We start from the raw sequence: 15,119 nt of genomic DNA, 5'->3' as shown, positions 1-15,119 counted from the left end.
CCACCCACCCACCCCCTAGCTTGCAGCCCTAGTGAACATCACATTTACCACTTTGGCCACCTAAGAAATAACAGGAATGAGCACTTTGGAATGAGGTTTCTCTTCCAGAGAAAAGTTATTTACAGGACAGACCAGGCTTTGGAAAGCCCCTCACCGCAGGACCCAAGGAGTTGTCACCTACTCTGCACTGAGTATTGCCACCAGTAAGGACACCACAGGAATATCCTTGGCTCCACGGGCTTGGACAGAAGCCATCAGCTGTGGCTGGTGCCCTGCACGCTGTGGATGCTGCTGGATCAGCCTGGCCCCCTTCCCAGCCTGGGAAAGGCAGGGAGCTCCTCTGACCCACGTGGCCTCAAAGCTGTGCCCAGGCAGGACGTGGAGCTGACAGCAGCACAGGAGGACAAACATTCCTGTGCCCACAGTCCCACCAGGAACCCCCCAGGCCCTGCCCCTCTCCATGGCCAGGCCAGACTGAGGAGCTGCCAGGCAGGAATGAGCCATTTTCCAAGAGACCTGTGCTCTCTAGGGAATGCAGCAGCAGGATCTGCACTGGCTGCTTGCTTGCAGTGCAACTCCAGAGATCCAGAGGCTTGGGAACACCACTCAGGAAGCTCACAGGACTGGCCACTTTGCCTTTCCATAACACTGAGAGGGTGCAGAAATGGGGATTTTCCCTGTCCAGCCCTAGCACTGCTCCTGCACAGCACCTCCTGGCAGGCAAAACAAACACATTTGGTATTTACTCTGAGTTCCAACCACTGCTTAACCCCACAGCTGGCTTTGGGCAGTATCAACTACACTCTCAATCTTGGTTTAAAAACAAAGAAAAAGTTATTGGCTGAGGTTTATACCCTGTTTTTACCTGGCTGAGGTGCTACAATTCCCATTCTAACCACAAAGAGCTTGGTGGGGCTGCAGTTTCCTCAGCCACCACCGTGTGATCCGACTTTGGTGCTGCTTCTCCTGGGTAAAAATACAGAAAGATGGGCAAAGCCAAGATCTTGCCACTTTCTCACAGAGAAAGCACGTGGCTGTTCCTCCCCAGTTCCAGGGCAGCAGCACTTTGGGATTCAGTTTACTACGCCCTAAAAAGGATTACAGCATTTCCCAGTGCTCAGCTTCCCCCAAGAAGAGTGGTCTGGAGCCCTCCCAAAGTCCTGTCTCCAGCCTACACCTAGGTCAGTTTATCCTGATGCTTCACCTACCCCACTCTACACATCATGGAAGCAGCATAAAATGGAATTATCTCTCTGTCTGCAAAGGAAAATCTGCAAACACTAAAAAAAAAAAAAAAAGCCCTGAAAAAAGACACAAACCAGGGCTGACTCCCCTCCTAACCCAACCACTGGAAACAAAGGCATTGTGATATGACATTCCACCTCAAAAGAAGCTCTACAGACATCTAAGTGTGCAAATGTGGGTTTAGCTTTCCTTTTCCCAAGGGATAACTGTAGCCCAGCAGGGACCAAACATTCCATATAAATAAGGCGAGCTTTTTTTTTGTTTTTGCATAGTAGTTACTCAGTGATAGTCCCCCCCCAGTGACCCCTCCTGTGCCCCCCTGCTTTGCCACCGAGCTGAGTCCTGCTCCTCCAGGTCCTGGAGTCCAGAAGAAACCTTGGACACATCCCAAAGGCTCCCTCACCCCAAAAGGTGGGATGAAGAAAACCCTCTGAATTTTGTAGAACTGCTTCACCCTGCGAGCTGTCTCCAAACCCGCTGTTGTTTTTAAACATTTGCAGTTCAATTTGGAGGCAATTCTTTTTTTTTTCTTGTGCCACACATTAGTAATTGCACCACAATTGTCTTGGTTTTGCTGCTCTTTTTGCCAATGTTGCTTTTGCCAATCAGTGCAGCAGCTCAGTAAAACCAGCAGCTTATTGAAGTACCCAGAGCTTCTGCAGCACCATCCTCTGCTGCCACCAGCTTTGGTTGGTTTTTACTTTTTTAAATAATATATTTTATAAAAACACCTGCTATTAATATTCCACTGGAGCTCAAAGTGGCTCAGCTTGGGGCAAAGGCACAATTAAAACACCGTGTTTTCCTACAGGACTCTGCATTTATGGTTTGTAGAACAACAGAAATGTACAGCACCAATCCTTGGCTGGGAGGGGATGCGTGTAGGAATGAGTCCTCAGAGTCCCTCTGCAGGGGCTCTCGAGTCTTTCACCTTTCCCCCAGCAATTGGTTTGGAATCTTCTCTCTCCATCTTGCCCTTGACTGGAATGCTCCCACTTGCTATCAGCTGACCATGGGCTCCACGTCCGTCTCTCTGTCCAAATCATCCTGAATTTCATCTGTGTTTCCTGAGTCACTGCTGGCTACGGAGCTGGGGGACGGAGAATTCCTGCAGGGAAACACAGGCAAAGGTGCAGCCCAGAAGTTAAATATCCATGACTGAAGGAAGAAAAAAAGTCTTACAAGAAAACAGTCACTTTCCCTTCCCAATACTATTTAAAAACCCCTTTATTAACAATAAATATTGATATTCCCCCAAGCTGTTCAGGAAACCCCTTTAGTAACATTAAACTTTTGTTAAACAGTAAATATCAGTAGAAAAATCAAGGTGCCACCCCAGCCATCCCCTGCTCAAACTCAGAGGCTGTCCCAGGTTTACTGATGGGGAAATGGAGAGCAAAGACTCTCAGCATCCCTAATACCCAGAGCCCTGAAAATTGAAAGTTTATCATCTTGTTCTACTGGGCTTGAGCAAGAGATAAGAGAAATCCCTCATAGTGTAAGGTTCTTAACACATGAGAAGATTAAAAAACAAGTTCTTCATGTAAGTCCAGAGTTGATATTTAATTTGGGGTTTTAAGAGTTCTAAATCTGAGATGTTAAAGACTGAAGTCCAGCTGAGCTGGAGCTCCCTGTGTTTAGGAGCAGCCCCTTGGGGCTGTTCCTAGGTACAGGACCCCACTCCCTGCTGCAGGCCCCCTTTCAGGGCTGATCTGGGACACAAGACTCTCCAAAGGACAAGGCCATCAAGTGACAGTGTTGCCTTCAGCCCAAGCTGGCAGGAACTGATGCCTGAAGTTTTAGCTTTCATATTTCTCAGACTGTGTGCTGCCTTGGTGTATAACTCTGAATTTCATACAGAGTGTTAGCAAGTTCTCCTCACATTTAGTCAGACAAAACAATCCTTTTCCAGCCCCAGAACCAAGGACATTGCTGCAGCCCAAAAAGTGAACTGGGGGGAGCAAACTGAGAGAATGTGACTTCATTACCTGAAGCTGTAATGGGACAATTAACCCACAATATACAAATGGGCTAAACTTACAAAACTGTGAAAACTGATCCCCCATGGTCCTGAGGCAGTAGCCTCAGCCAGGCTCTTGCACTGCCCAAGGTGTATCTTTGAAGGCCTTTTAATAAATCCCTACTTTGTTCCTGTAACAGAGTCCAGCCTCTGTTCTAGGTGCCCTCTCCAGCACCAGACCCAGGGGCCATGTGCTGGTTTTCAGCTTCTTTTTCTACCTTTGTTGAGGTCAGGATGGAAGGCACTCGAGCTGATAGTTTGGGTCAGACTCTGGTGTTTATTGCTTCTTACCAGTGTTACAGTCCCACAGCAGGGAGTTCTGCACTTCTTCATTAACACGGCACTAAATGGCCAACAATCTTTTGCTATAAGGTCTTTTAAGGCTAAATTATCCAATTAAGAAATGACACCTAAATTAATGTCACTTTTAACCCAATAACAAATCACTCGAAGTCTGCAATGCAGACTTTTCTGTCCAGTTACAAAATATCACCCAAATCCATGCAGGAGAAGGAAGAAGGTGAAAAAGGTGAAGAAGGTAAAGAAGAAGGAGCAGCCTCTGCCCTAAACCTCCATCTTGCTCCATATTTATTACTATATTCTATATTCTAAAACCCCAAACTCTCAGTTTTCCACTCTGTGATATTACACACTTCTAATCAACTCCACACCCACAATCCCAGTGCTATGAATCAATTCTGGAAGCTCCTCCACAGCCTCAGGTCAATGCAGTGCTCTCCTGGGGGTCAGTGCCTGGCAGCACAGACAGTCTGCAATTCCCAGCAAGCAGAACTGCAGCAGGAAGGAGCCCTCACCTGTCAGCTGAGCCCTTGATGAGCCTCCTGCAGGTCTCCATCTGCACGTCCAGGCCCCGCTTCATGCTGCACATCTCCATGTACTCGTGCAGGTGCCGGTTCATGTCGCTCTTGGCTGTGGCCAGTTCCAGCTGAAGGGCAAAGAATCAGCTTCAGGGGAGGAGCAATCCCACTTTTCCTGCACTCTTCACGCTGCCTCAGCTGCCCAGAGCCCACCCCATCACCCCACAGTGCACATTTCAGCTCCCTGCTCCTGCCTGCCAGTGCACCCGTGAGCCCAGGAGGGGCAGTCAGAGCTTCACACTGGCTCTGAACAGCCCTGCAGGGCTTTTCCTGCTCTTGGCACCCTGCTTGTCAGCAGGCAGTCATTAATGAATGCAGCTCCAGGCAGGACAGAGATTTTGAGAAGCTCCAGCTGCTGCTTCTGGCAGCCTGTGAGGCCATGTCCTGGGAAGCATTTCCCAGGGTGAGGGCGGACATGCAGAACAAAGGGGGGAAAAGAAAAAGAGTGTGTTTTATTCCCTTTGTTCAGCAGGTTCTCTCTCCACCAGCCTCAGATTTATGCTCAGTGCTGAAGTATGGAGCAATAATAGCCCAGAGAATGGCATTTAGAAAAATCCCCAGGGCACGCCAGAGGGAAATGCCTTTGCATTGCTGGATATATGGACATTCCTGCTTCCCTGTGGGACACCCCAGAGCACAGCGCTGTGCTGTGTCCATCCGTCAGGAACACTCCCCTTCCTCACCTCTATCTGCCCTATTGTCTCCTGGTACTCCTTGTCTCTCGTTTTGAAGAAAGACTCTGTCTCGTGGATCAAGTTTCCCAGGTTTTCTTCCTGCAGGGGAGAGGAGGACACAAAAAATCAGCAAGGAAATAAAGGAATTCAGGAGAGAACTGAAGATTTTATTTAACCTCCCTGGAAATGCAGGTTATTGTGTTCCTTCATGCACTGATTTTTTAAAGACATTTTTTCACAGGCCAGGAATATTCTTCCTCCATCTGGAATACCAGGAAAACACATTTCTGTGCCATGACCACAGCTCTGGACACACAAAGGCCAGGTCTGATCAAGGCTCCAGCAATTAAACCCATGCACCTGCTGCATTCCAAAGCACCAACCCCCCGGATTGTCCTGAGCCTTTCACAGCCTGATCACACTTGGACAGACTGGAATTGCTCTCCAGCCATGAAACTTTTCATTTTCCCTGCACTGACCATGCTGCTACTCCCAGCTTTGCACTGGAATTCTCATTTTCCAGTTACAGATCATCACTCTCCAGTGCACACACGGATTCCCACTGGAATTCCTGCACTGCTGGATAAAGCAGGAACAAATGCTGTCCCACAGGAAAGCTCCTCCTTTGGTCTGACAGCACAGTCTGGGCTCCCAAACACACAGAGCTGCTTGGTGCTGCCCAAAAAGGCACCACAATGTCACTGTTCCCTCTTTCAAACCCTCAGCCACCTCAGTTTTCCATTAAAAAATTATCCTCAATTTAACAGAGCTGCACCAATAGTGTTAATGGGGTTTCCATGCTCTGGCCACATCTGTGGCAGATTTACAGGGCTCACTCCTGGTACCCACACCAGGCTATCCAGCCTGGAGTTACAAGAATCATCCCGCTGATCCTTTTATATGCAGAAGAGCTTTAAGGAGGAAGGTCACAAAAGAAGGTGGCGAGGGCAGCGTGTAAGAACTTGAAAGGAATAAAACCCACGGAAGGAAGATTCAGGCATGTAAAGCACATGTTAAAGAGCAGGCACAGCCGGAGCAGTCTTTATTCTGAACCTCCATCTACAAGCCAAATCTACCCTTTCCTTGTATAATTTTCATTTAGAAGGATTTAAGCTTCTTAAAATCTTTAGAGTTTCCCTGCGCGGGGCCTGGGCTCGGCGCTATTGCTGTGCTTAGCCAGGCACGCCCGGAGTATGCAAATCAGCTGTCATTAATTCCTGCACGAGGCTCCTCGTTATCACCTGCCACTCTCCCTCTCCTGTTATCGCTGCCACTCTCCTGCTCGTTATCCCTGTGCCACACTGCCTCTGTTATCCTTGTGCCATTCTCTGTCCCTGCTATCCCTGTGCCACTCTCTGTCCCTGTTATCCCTGTGCCACACTGCCTCTGTTATCCCTGTGCCATTCTCTGTCCCTGCTATCCCTGTGCCACTCTCTGTCCCTGTTATCCCTGTGCCACACTGCCTCTGTTATCCCTGTGCCATTCTCTGTCCCTGCTATCCCTGTGCCACTCTCTGTCCCTGTTATCCCTGTGCCACACTGCCTCTGTTATCCCTGTGCCATTCTCTGTCCCTGCTATCCCTGTGCCACTCTCTGTCCCTGTTATCCCTGTGCCACACTGCCTCTGTTATCCCTGTGCCATTCTCTGTCCCTGCTATCCCTGTGCCACTCTCTGTCCCTGTTATCCCTGTGCCACACTGCCTCTGTTATCCCTGTGCCATTCTCTGTCCCTGCTATCCCTGTGCCACTCTCTGTCCCTGTTATCCCTGTGCCACACTGCCTCTGTTATCCCTGTGCCATTCTCTGTCCCTGCTATCCCTGTGCCACTCTCTGTCCCTGTTATCCCTGTGCCACACTGCCTCTGTTATCCCTGTGCCATTCTCTGTCCCTGCTATCCCTGTGCCACTCTCTGTCCCTGTTATCCCCCTGCTGCTCTCTGCTCCAGCTCCCCGTGGTTTCTGCAGCCCCAGCAGTTCCCAGCAATCCCCAGAGGCTCCCTGAGCTCCGGATGGATGATCCAGGAACGGGGAGGTGGAACAGGAACACGCCCTGGCAGCCAGACATCCCCAAGCTGCTGCCTCAGCATCTTCCCTGGCTGGGAGGCAGCAGGATCATCTCCCACCTCCCAGCCTGTGCTGCTCAGGATGCAGAAACACAGCCATTCCCAGCCATTCCATCATTCCCAGGCTGTTCCCTGCCATTCCCAGTCATTCCCAGGCTATTCCCAGACAATCCATCATTCCCAGCCCCATTCCCAGCCAGTCCCAGCCCCACTGCCTCCCACTGCCAGCCCATTCCCATCCATTCCCAGATATTCCCAGACTGTTCCCTGCCACTCCCAGCCCATTCCCAGCCATTGCCAGTCATTCCTAGCCCATTCCCAGCCCTCTCCAGGCTGGTTTAAGAAGGCTCTGGAGTAGCTGCCTTTCCCTGGGATTTTAGGATTAAAAGGAAGCTGTTCATTATCCACCACTGCCAGCAGATCCGCACTGACTGGGCAGAGGGGAGCCCAAGATTCACGGGTCCAGAGGATCCCTGGGGCTTTTTGTGGTCCTGCAGCCACAGGTTCTTTGTCTGGGATGGGATTTACACCCTTCAACACCTCCCCAGAGCACGCGAGGTTGCTCAGCTCCCCACAGGAACAACTGTGCAACCGCAGGCCCTGCACTCCACGTGTTACCATAACAAAGTGTGAATGATGATTCACAGAGGAAGTGAGGTGCTGTGGAAGATCACAGAATCCCAGACTGGTTTGGGCTACAAGGAGCTTAAAGTTCACCTAATTCCACCCCCTGCCACGGGCAGGGACACCTTCCACTGTCCCAGGCTGCTCCCAAGCCCATCCAGCCTGGCCTTGGACTCCTCCAGGGATGGAGCAGCCACAGCTGCTCTGGGCATCCTGTGCCAGGGCCTGCCCACCCTCACAGGGAAGGATTTTTTCCTAAAATCAAATCTGAACCTCCCTCCTGTCAGCCCAGAGCTTTAGAGAAAGCTCTGAAGGGTGAGAAATTCCCTGGTGCTCCTGGAACAGACACCTTGGATCCTTCACCTCTCACTCAGTATTTTAAATACTCAGTCTGAAGTAGCCAAGGAAGTAAAGTTTGGCCAATAAAGTGATTGCACAGACTACAAATCAAACTCAGAGGGAAAGCACTAAGAGGATTTTAAAATCAAAGTCAGTCTGTGGGGCAAACTAGATCACCAGTCCAACACCCACAGGCTCAAATGGCTGTGAAGGAGCAGCTGAGGGAGAGTTTCTGCAGAGAAGACTTGGAGAAAATAACGGGAATGAACTCACCTCTCCCTGGAGGTCAATGGAGGGGTTGCAGTTGGTGAAGTCCTCCCACAGCAGCAGCGTTTCCTCGTTCTCCTCCCACGTTAAACTGTCACAGTCGTCATCGAAATCAAACGTCTCACGGCTGAGAGAGCAAACAGGCATTACCCAAAGCACCCAGCCCCACTCCCTCAGCCCTTTAATTAATTGTCTAGAAAAACGGGCTATGAGAGCTGAAAGGGGGACAAGGCAGCGGCTGGAAATCCTCACAGCTTTTAGCAGCAGCCTGTGCCCAGGCCAGGCCCCCCTCTGCTGGCTCCCTGCCACCCCAGGGCACAATAAAGGATCTTGTTGGAGCTGCTGCTGGAGCACAAGGCCTGCCTCTGCCCTCCAGATGGAGCTGCACAGTAGCTTCCCCTGTTTGTAAAACCGCAGAAATGTTTGGAGCTGTTCTTTCCTCCACAGGAAAGGAGCCCAAACACAGCTCAGGGGATGGCACAGGGCTCAGAACCCACGTGGGGTTCACAGGGGAGCTCGGCCAAGGGCTCCCCTGCAGCCTTGGAACACAGCAGGGCTGGGAGGAACAGGGGCTGGGAGAAACTGGGGCTGGGAGGAACTGGGGCTGGGAGAAACCAGGGCTGGGAAGAACTGGGCTGGGAGAAACAGGGGCTGGGAGGAACTGGGGCTGGGAGGAACAGGGGCTGGGAGGAACAGGGGCTGGAAGAAACCAGGGCTGGGAAGAACCAGGGCTGGGAGGAACAGGGGCTGGGAGAAACTGGGGCTGGGAGGAACTGGGGCTGGGAGAAACCAGGGCTGGGAAGAACTGGGCTGGGAGAGCCCCAGGAGGCTGCAGAGCTTGGCAAAGGGACAGGAGGTTTGTCTGGATCAGCAGCACTGTAAAAATGTCATTTTAAACACTTGGACACTCATGATTGTGTCTTTTGCAAATCCACCTCTTCAAACTGTTTTCTTTTTCCAAGATCTGTCCTGGTCAGAGAGCACAAAGGCTCCTGAGCTGACCTCACACAAAATCCGCTTCAGTTCTGATTTTGTGCTACTTAATTCTTAAAATTTAAGTTCATTACAGCTACAAAGCAAGTTGTTTTGTTCTGTTAATGATATCAGCTCCTCGATCTATTTCTAAGCTATTTTTCCTGCTCCACAAAGACCCCAGGCCCATCCCCAATGAGCCACCAGCACTTTCACCCCAGCCTGATAGAACAAGGCTCTTGTAGCACTTTGTGCCACGGGTTATAGAACCAAGAGATAAGAATTTCATTGGCAGGACCAAAAACAACTGGATTTTGTGTGTGGTCAGCTCAGGAGCCTTTGTGCTCTCTGACCAGGACAGATCTTGGAAAAAGAAAACAATTTGAAGAAGTGAATTTGTAAAAGGCACAATCATGAGTGTCCAAGTGTTTAAAATGACATTTTTACAGTGCTGCTGATCCAGACAAACCTCCTGTCCCTTGCCAACAGGGCAGTTTTGGGAACAAAATTAAAACCTAAATGCATGACCAACCCAGCAGGTACATTTAACTTTTTGCTTTTTTAAAAAAATCCACACACTGCCTGCTGTCACACTGAATTTAGCAGCAGAGAAGCCAAAAAATCTCTATTTATTACACTGATTATTACTGAGGGCCTAAAGACATCTGAAAGGAACCCTAACAAGGGGAATCATCACAGCTTTGGCAAAAACCATCCCTCCCACACAGGGGATTCAGGCAGAAAGGAGAAAATGCTGCCCTGAAACAGAACTCCTGGCAGTGTCTGAGAGCAGAGGAGGAGCTGGGGGTGCTCAGACCACCCCTCGTGTGCTCCCTCACAAACCCTGTCCTGCCCTGGGTGGGAAAGCTGTGGGAGTTCTGCTCTGCTGTCGCTGCAGGAGCTGGCAGGGGACAGCCCCATCCCCCTGGGGTCACACCCACGGTGCTGCATGGGGCTCCTCTCTGCCAAAAGAGAACAGCAGAGAGCCCAAAAAGCCCCACCAGCTGTGGCCACCCCCATCCTGACCCTGATGGGAGAAGGGGACACAAGGCACACCTCCAGCCACCTCCCTGAACTGCTCAGGGCAGCAGCACGTGCTGAGAGTCCCTCCTGGGCTGCTACAAACTTCCTTTGGGGTAAAGTTTTGGTTTTGGGTGAAGCTTCAGGCAAAAAGATTTAGTTAGGGCTAAAGATTTAGGCAAAACAAACTCAAGTTATCCAAATGTGGGAGACCGGACTTTGCAGCAACAGCTGACAACACCAACATTCCTGACATCTATAAATTGTTGTCCACTGATCTTCCAGATAGATCCACCCCTCCCACTTGCCTGCAGCCCAACTGAAAAACATCCCAAAAAACTTGAGAGGTTTCTGTCCACCCCAAGCTGAGCTTTTAGTTCAAATTCTATCCAGCCAAGCAGCAGCAAACTCCAGAAGTCAAATATTCAGCCCAAGATGCAGAACAGACTCCTGCTTTTGACTCCTTTTTGTTGCATTTTTCCTCTTTTGCAGCAACCCAGAATAGCAAAACCAGTTTGTATTTTTTACATCCTCTGTAGCTCCTCCCACTTGAGGGAGGAGCAGAAATCTGATAATTTTATTTGAACTTCCCCAAAGCCTCCTGGCCCGTGCCACGCTGCCAGCTCAGAGCTTCCAGGCTCAGGCTGCCTGTCAGGAGCAGCTTTCCGGGGTACTCACAGCTGGTTGAACATCCTCTTCATCTCATCCGTGATGTTGAGGGAGCAGCTGACCTCGTCATCCGAGAAGCGCCCGTTGTCGGCGTCCTGCTCCGACAGCTCCTCGTCCGACGGCAGCTTCCTCTCCTTCTTCTTGGAAGCCACCTGGGGTGCAGAGAGCAGCAGTGACTGCAGGGCCCGGCCAGGGGCAGGGGGTGCAGGGAGGGGAGAGGGGCTGCTGGGGGATCCCGGCACAGGGATCCAGGGGTTCCAGCGTGCACAGGGAGCAGCTGGGGGAGCAAAGCGAGCTGCGGGCTGCCGGCGCTCTGGGGATGTCCATGTGCTCCCTGAGCCCGGCCCGCCTCCTGCCAGAGGCCATGCAGAGGCTGCCATGAGCCAGGGGAAGGCTGGGATGAGCCAGGGCAAAGCAGAAGGGGCAGCAGAGAGCAGTGACAGAACTCTCCCTCTCCTGCCACCACCACAGGTGTGGCCTCCAGCACAGAACCCCAGCAAGGAACAGACAGGAAACCTTTCCAGAGAGCCTTTATTCCAGGGAGCAACTTCCAGAGAACCTTTGTTCCAGGGAATAAATTTCCCACCCCCAGCAGCAGATTGAGGATCCTCAGCACACAAGAAGGGTTGGCTGAGCCATGGAAAAGCCTGGACAGCCCCCAAGAAATGGGGAACTCAAGGGACAGCCCTGCAAGGGGCACAGAGGGAACACACGGGATGCTCCTGGAGCATCCCAGAGGGCTGGGAACACACAGAATTATCCCAGAGCATCCCAGAGAGATGGGAACACAGAATTATCCCAGAGCATCCCAGAGAGATGGGAACACACAGAATTATCCCAGAGGATGCCAGAGAGATGGGAACACACAGAATTATCCCAGAGCATCCCAGAGAGATGGGAACACACTGAATTATCCCAGAGCATCCCAGAGAGATGGGAACACACTGAATTATCCCAGAGCATCCCAGAGAGATGGGAACACACTGAATTATCCCAGAGGATCCCAGATGGGAACACACCAAATTATCCCAGAGGATCCCAGAGGGCTGGGAACACACAGGATGCCCCCAGATCCCAGAGGATCCCAGAGGGCTGGGAACACAGCATGCTCCCAGCTGGTGCCAGAACCACAAACACACAATCCACTCCCAAGCTACAGCAGTTTTCCCTCTTCCTGGCACACAAACCATCCCTTGCTGGCCTTGTTCTCCAAGGTGTTGTTCTCCTGGTCATTTTAACCCCTGCAGGCCTGACCAGGAGTGTGCTCTGCAGTCACCTCTGAGCAGAAAGACTCAGCAATTCTCCTCAGAGACAAGGAGGAGGCCCTGGCACCATACAGTGGCTCAGCTTGCTAGATAAATAGTCCTCCTTTGAGGAGGTTTGAGTCTTTTGGGGAACACAGGGGAAAAAAAAACCATCAAACATTTCAGCAGCTTCACAAAAGAGCCCACAAGGATCTTTTACAGTGTTTCTGGACAGCACTGAGTACACAGTGTGCTATCACTACACACAGAAAAGCATCAGATTTACTGAAAGCCTGAGCAAGACACATTTAGATGGAAGCAGAAAGAAGGTGGGTTAATCAGAGCTGAAACTGCAGTTGTGACAAGACCAGCTGCACTGGGAGTGACAGCCTTGATCCAGGCAGAGCTGTCACTGCTCGCTTTTGGAGCAAATTAAAGGACTTTCCTTCGAGCTCCAAGGAAAGCAACTGGAGCAGCCAGAGCTCACCATCACAGAAATGTTATTTCTGGCCACAGAGCTCGAGCCAGAAATAAGAACATTCAGATGACAGTTCCACGAGCTTAAAACCTGTCACTTGTGAAGGGAACAAATGGGAGGGAGGAATCACACAAACCTAGACCCTGTAGCACTGCTTGTTTTCCCTGCATTCAGTACAGACTAACATCAGACTCACAGCATAGCTTAAAGATCATCCTGGGACTCCTTTTTTGTTAAACTCTCTGCACTTTGTGCTCCTGGTGCTGCAGCAGCTCCTGCAGCAGAGCCACCCTGACAGACAGCGGGGGAAATACGGCTATGGAGAGAGAGTTCAAGAAAAGGCAAATGACCTGGGCCACACTGCTCAGCCCTGCTCCCTCTGCCCTGCCCTATGGAAAATTCAGGGCCTAATCACCTGGAAAATCTTGGAAACGTCTTCCGAGTTGCGCTGCTGCGCGACATCGCACAGCTTGGCCGTGATATCGATTCGGCGGCAGATGTCCATGTCCACCTTCATGGCCTTTTCTTGGATCTTTGTGTCCAGGTCTGTCATGGGCTGCAGGAAGGACAGCAGGGATTATCTTCTATTATTAGACAGTTCAGGCAAGAAGAGATACCCCACAGTATCTCTGGAACCCCAGGCCACACCAGTGCTAAACATCACACCCTGTTCTGGGGCAGCAGAGCACGGGCAGTCTCAGGACTCCACAGCTCACCCCTGATTCTAACCAAGCTCCAACTCAGAGGGATTTGCCAAGGAAAAAAAGCCTGCACCCACCCCAGAACAAGTGCTCAGTGTGGCAAGGGGAGCCTCGGTGGGTCAGGAACAGGGCGGGACAATGCAATGCCCAGAGAAGCTGGGGCTGCCCCGGCCCTGGAAGTGCTCAAGCTGGGCTTGGAGCACCCTGGGACAGTGGAAGGAGACCCTGCCCAGGCCAGGGGGTGGGGCTGGATTGTCCTGAAGGTCCCTTCCATCCCAAACCATTCTGGGATTCCATAAATAACACTTTAAAAATGGAGAGCACCCCCCTGTGTAGTGTGTGCAGATGAAATGTCAGTCCTGGTGAGGATGCAACACTTCCCCTCTTTCAGACACAAAAGTTGTGCCTGCACAGAGAAGCTGCTGATAAACCAGAATCCAGGCTCCACAGCAACTGCACACAGAGCATGGGACCAGCAAATCCTGACTGGATCCAAGGAGATCCATGAAAACCTTGGCACAGAGAACACTCCTCCCTGGCACTAGCCTGGCTTCCAGCCCAGCAAAAGTCCTGCATGAAAATTTCTGCGTGAAAAATACTGCCTTGTAGTAGCTGTAATTGCTGAGGTACTCCCACTCAGACAGAACATCTGGCTCCTTATGAAGGAAGAACCATTAAAAAACCCCCAAAGCATATTTTCCATCCTAGCTGAGACTTGTTCTCCTGGACAGTTCCCCTCCTAAGCCATGCTTCCACCTGGGACACAAAAGTGGAAAAACCTTTTGCAGACCATTCTTAAACAACAAATCTCCTTTCCAAGAGGAAAGCTTTGGGCTTTTTGTTGGTTTGATCTGCTTTTTCCCACCATTTTTAGTTTTAAATTTTTACACAGTCTTCTCCAGGCCCTGTGAGTTTAAACCAAAATTTAAACCTCAAACCTTTAGAATTTGAGGGTTTTTGGTTTAAATTTTTACACAGAGTCTTCTCCCCTGTGAACCACCTTTGGAGCTTTGTGTTTTCCAGACACTCTGAGGAAAATAAATCTCTCAACATTGACACACTCACAATCTCACCACTGAGCTGCTGATCCTTATCTGCAGGAAGGAAAGAGCCACGTGCCAACATTTTGCACTTCTCTATTCTAAATATTTGCCCAGTGAGGCTCAAACAAGCACTCGCAGTGCTTTCCTCAGGCTCCCTCATCCCTTGGAGCCTGCCCAGAGCACTTTCCCTGAGCCCAGAGGATGTTTGCCTGCAGCACCACCTCCCTCTCTGCACACACAGCAGCTCCTGGCTGAATGAAGTCAGGCCCCAGCCCCAGCAGCCTCTCCCCTCCAGGCTCCAACCCAGCACGGCCACCCTTCATTAACCACCAGAAGGACACACAGCTAATTGCCAAATTTCCCATGAGCAGATCTAGTGGCCCTGAGAGAATGGATTTGACACCTGGGAGCGGGTTCTGCAGGTTTCTGTGAAGTCAGGGGAAGGCTGTTGTGTGCAAAAATTACAGGATAAATCAGCGTAACAGAGTTTATTCCTCAGACAAGTGGCTTCAGCACTACCTCAGACTTACTGAGAAAGGCACCTTAATGTTCACCTGGATTATCTTTCCAGATATCTGCATGATCTCACTTCTAAATAAAAGATTTTTTTCCACTCAGGGCCTAAAAGATCCTCTGGCTTTGAAGAGAACTCAGAAAAAAAGTTTTGTTTTCTCAGGAGTTTCCTCATGTCTCATTAGGTCTCATTAGATACTTTCTTTCCTTTTTTTTTTTTTTTTTTTTTTAAGCCATGAGCTTGAACCAGCCCGGGAAGCAAAGCCAATACCTGAACCAGAACTCATCTTTCCAGAGCTGATTTAGGGAGATGGGAAACACTTATTCCTCCCTGTGAGGGTGGGCAGGCCCTGGCAGGGGAGCCCAGAGCA

At 50.6% G+C, this 15,119-nt stretch overlaps 1 protein-coding gene across 1 annotated transcript in view; it reads right to left on the bottom strand.

Moving 5' to 3' along the window:
* Window positions 1-91: 91 nt before the first annotated feature.
* The window catches only part of IFFO2 (intermediate filament family orphan 2), a 47,530-nt gene continuing 32,502 nt past the window's right edge, over window positions 92-15,119 (bottom strand). The window contains exons 7-12 of the mRNA XM_039703159.1: window positions 12,907-13,047; window positions 10,779-10,921; window positions 8,115-8,235; window positions 4,827-4,916; window positions 4,081-4,211; window positions 92-2,353 (exon numbers count right to left, since the gene is read on the bottom strand). Coding sequence (XP_039559093.1) covers window positions 2,248-2,353; window positions 4,081-4,211; window positions 4,827-4,916; window positions 8,115-8,235; window positions 10,779-10,921; window positions 12,907-13,047 — 732 coding nt within the window. The 3' untranslated portion in view covers window positions 92-2,247. The remainder of the gene's footprint in view (window positions 2,354-4,080; window positions 4,212-4,826; window positions 4,917-8,114; window positions 8,236-10,778; window positions 10,922-12,906; window positions 13,048-15,119) is intronic.

This window comes from Passer montanus, unplaced genomic scaffold (assembly GCF_014805655.1).
Source record: "Passer montanus isolate IOZ18808 unplaced genomic scaffold, ASM1480565v1 scaffold160, whole genome shotgun sequence".
NCBI classification, from domain to species: domain Eukaryota; kingdom Metazoa; phylum Chordata; class Aves; order Passeriformes; family Passeridae; genus Passer; species Passer montanus.
Note: the sequence above shows the minus strand (reverse complement) of the source record. Positions and strands in the feature narration are given on the sequence as shown.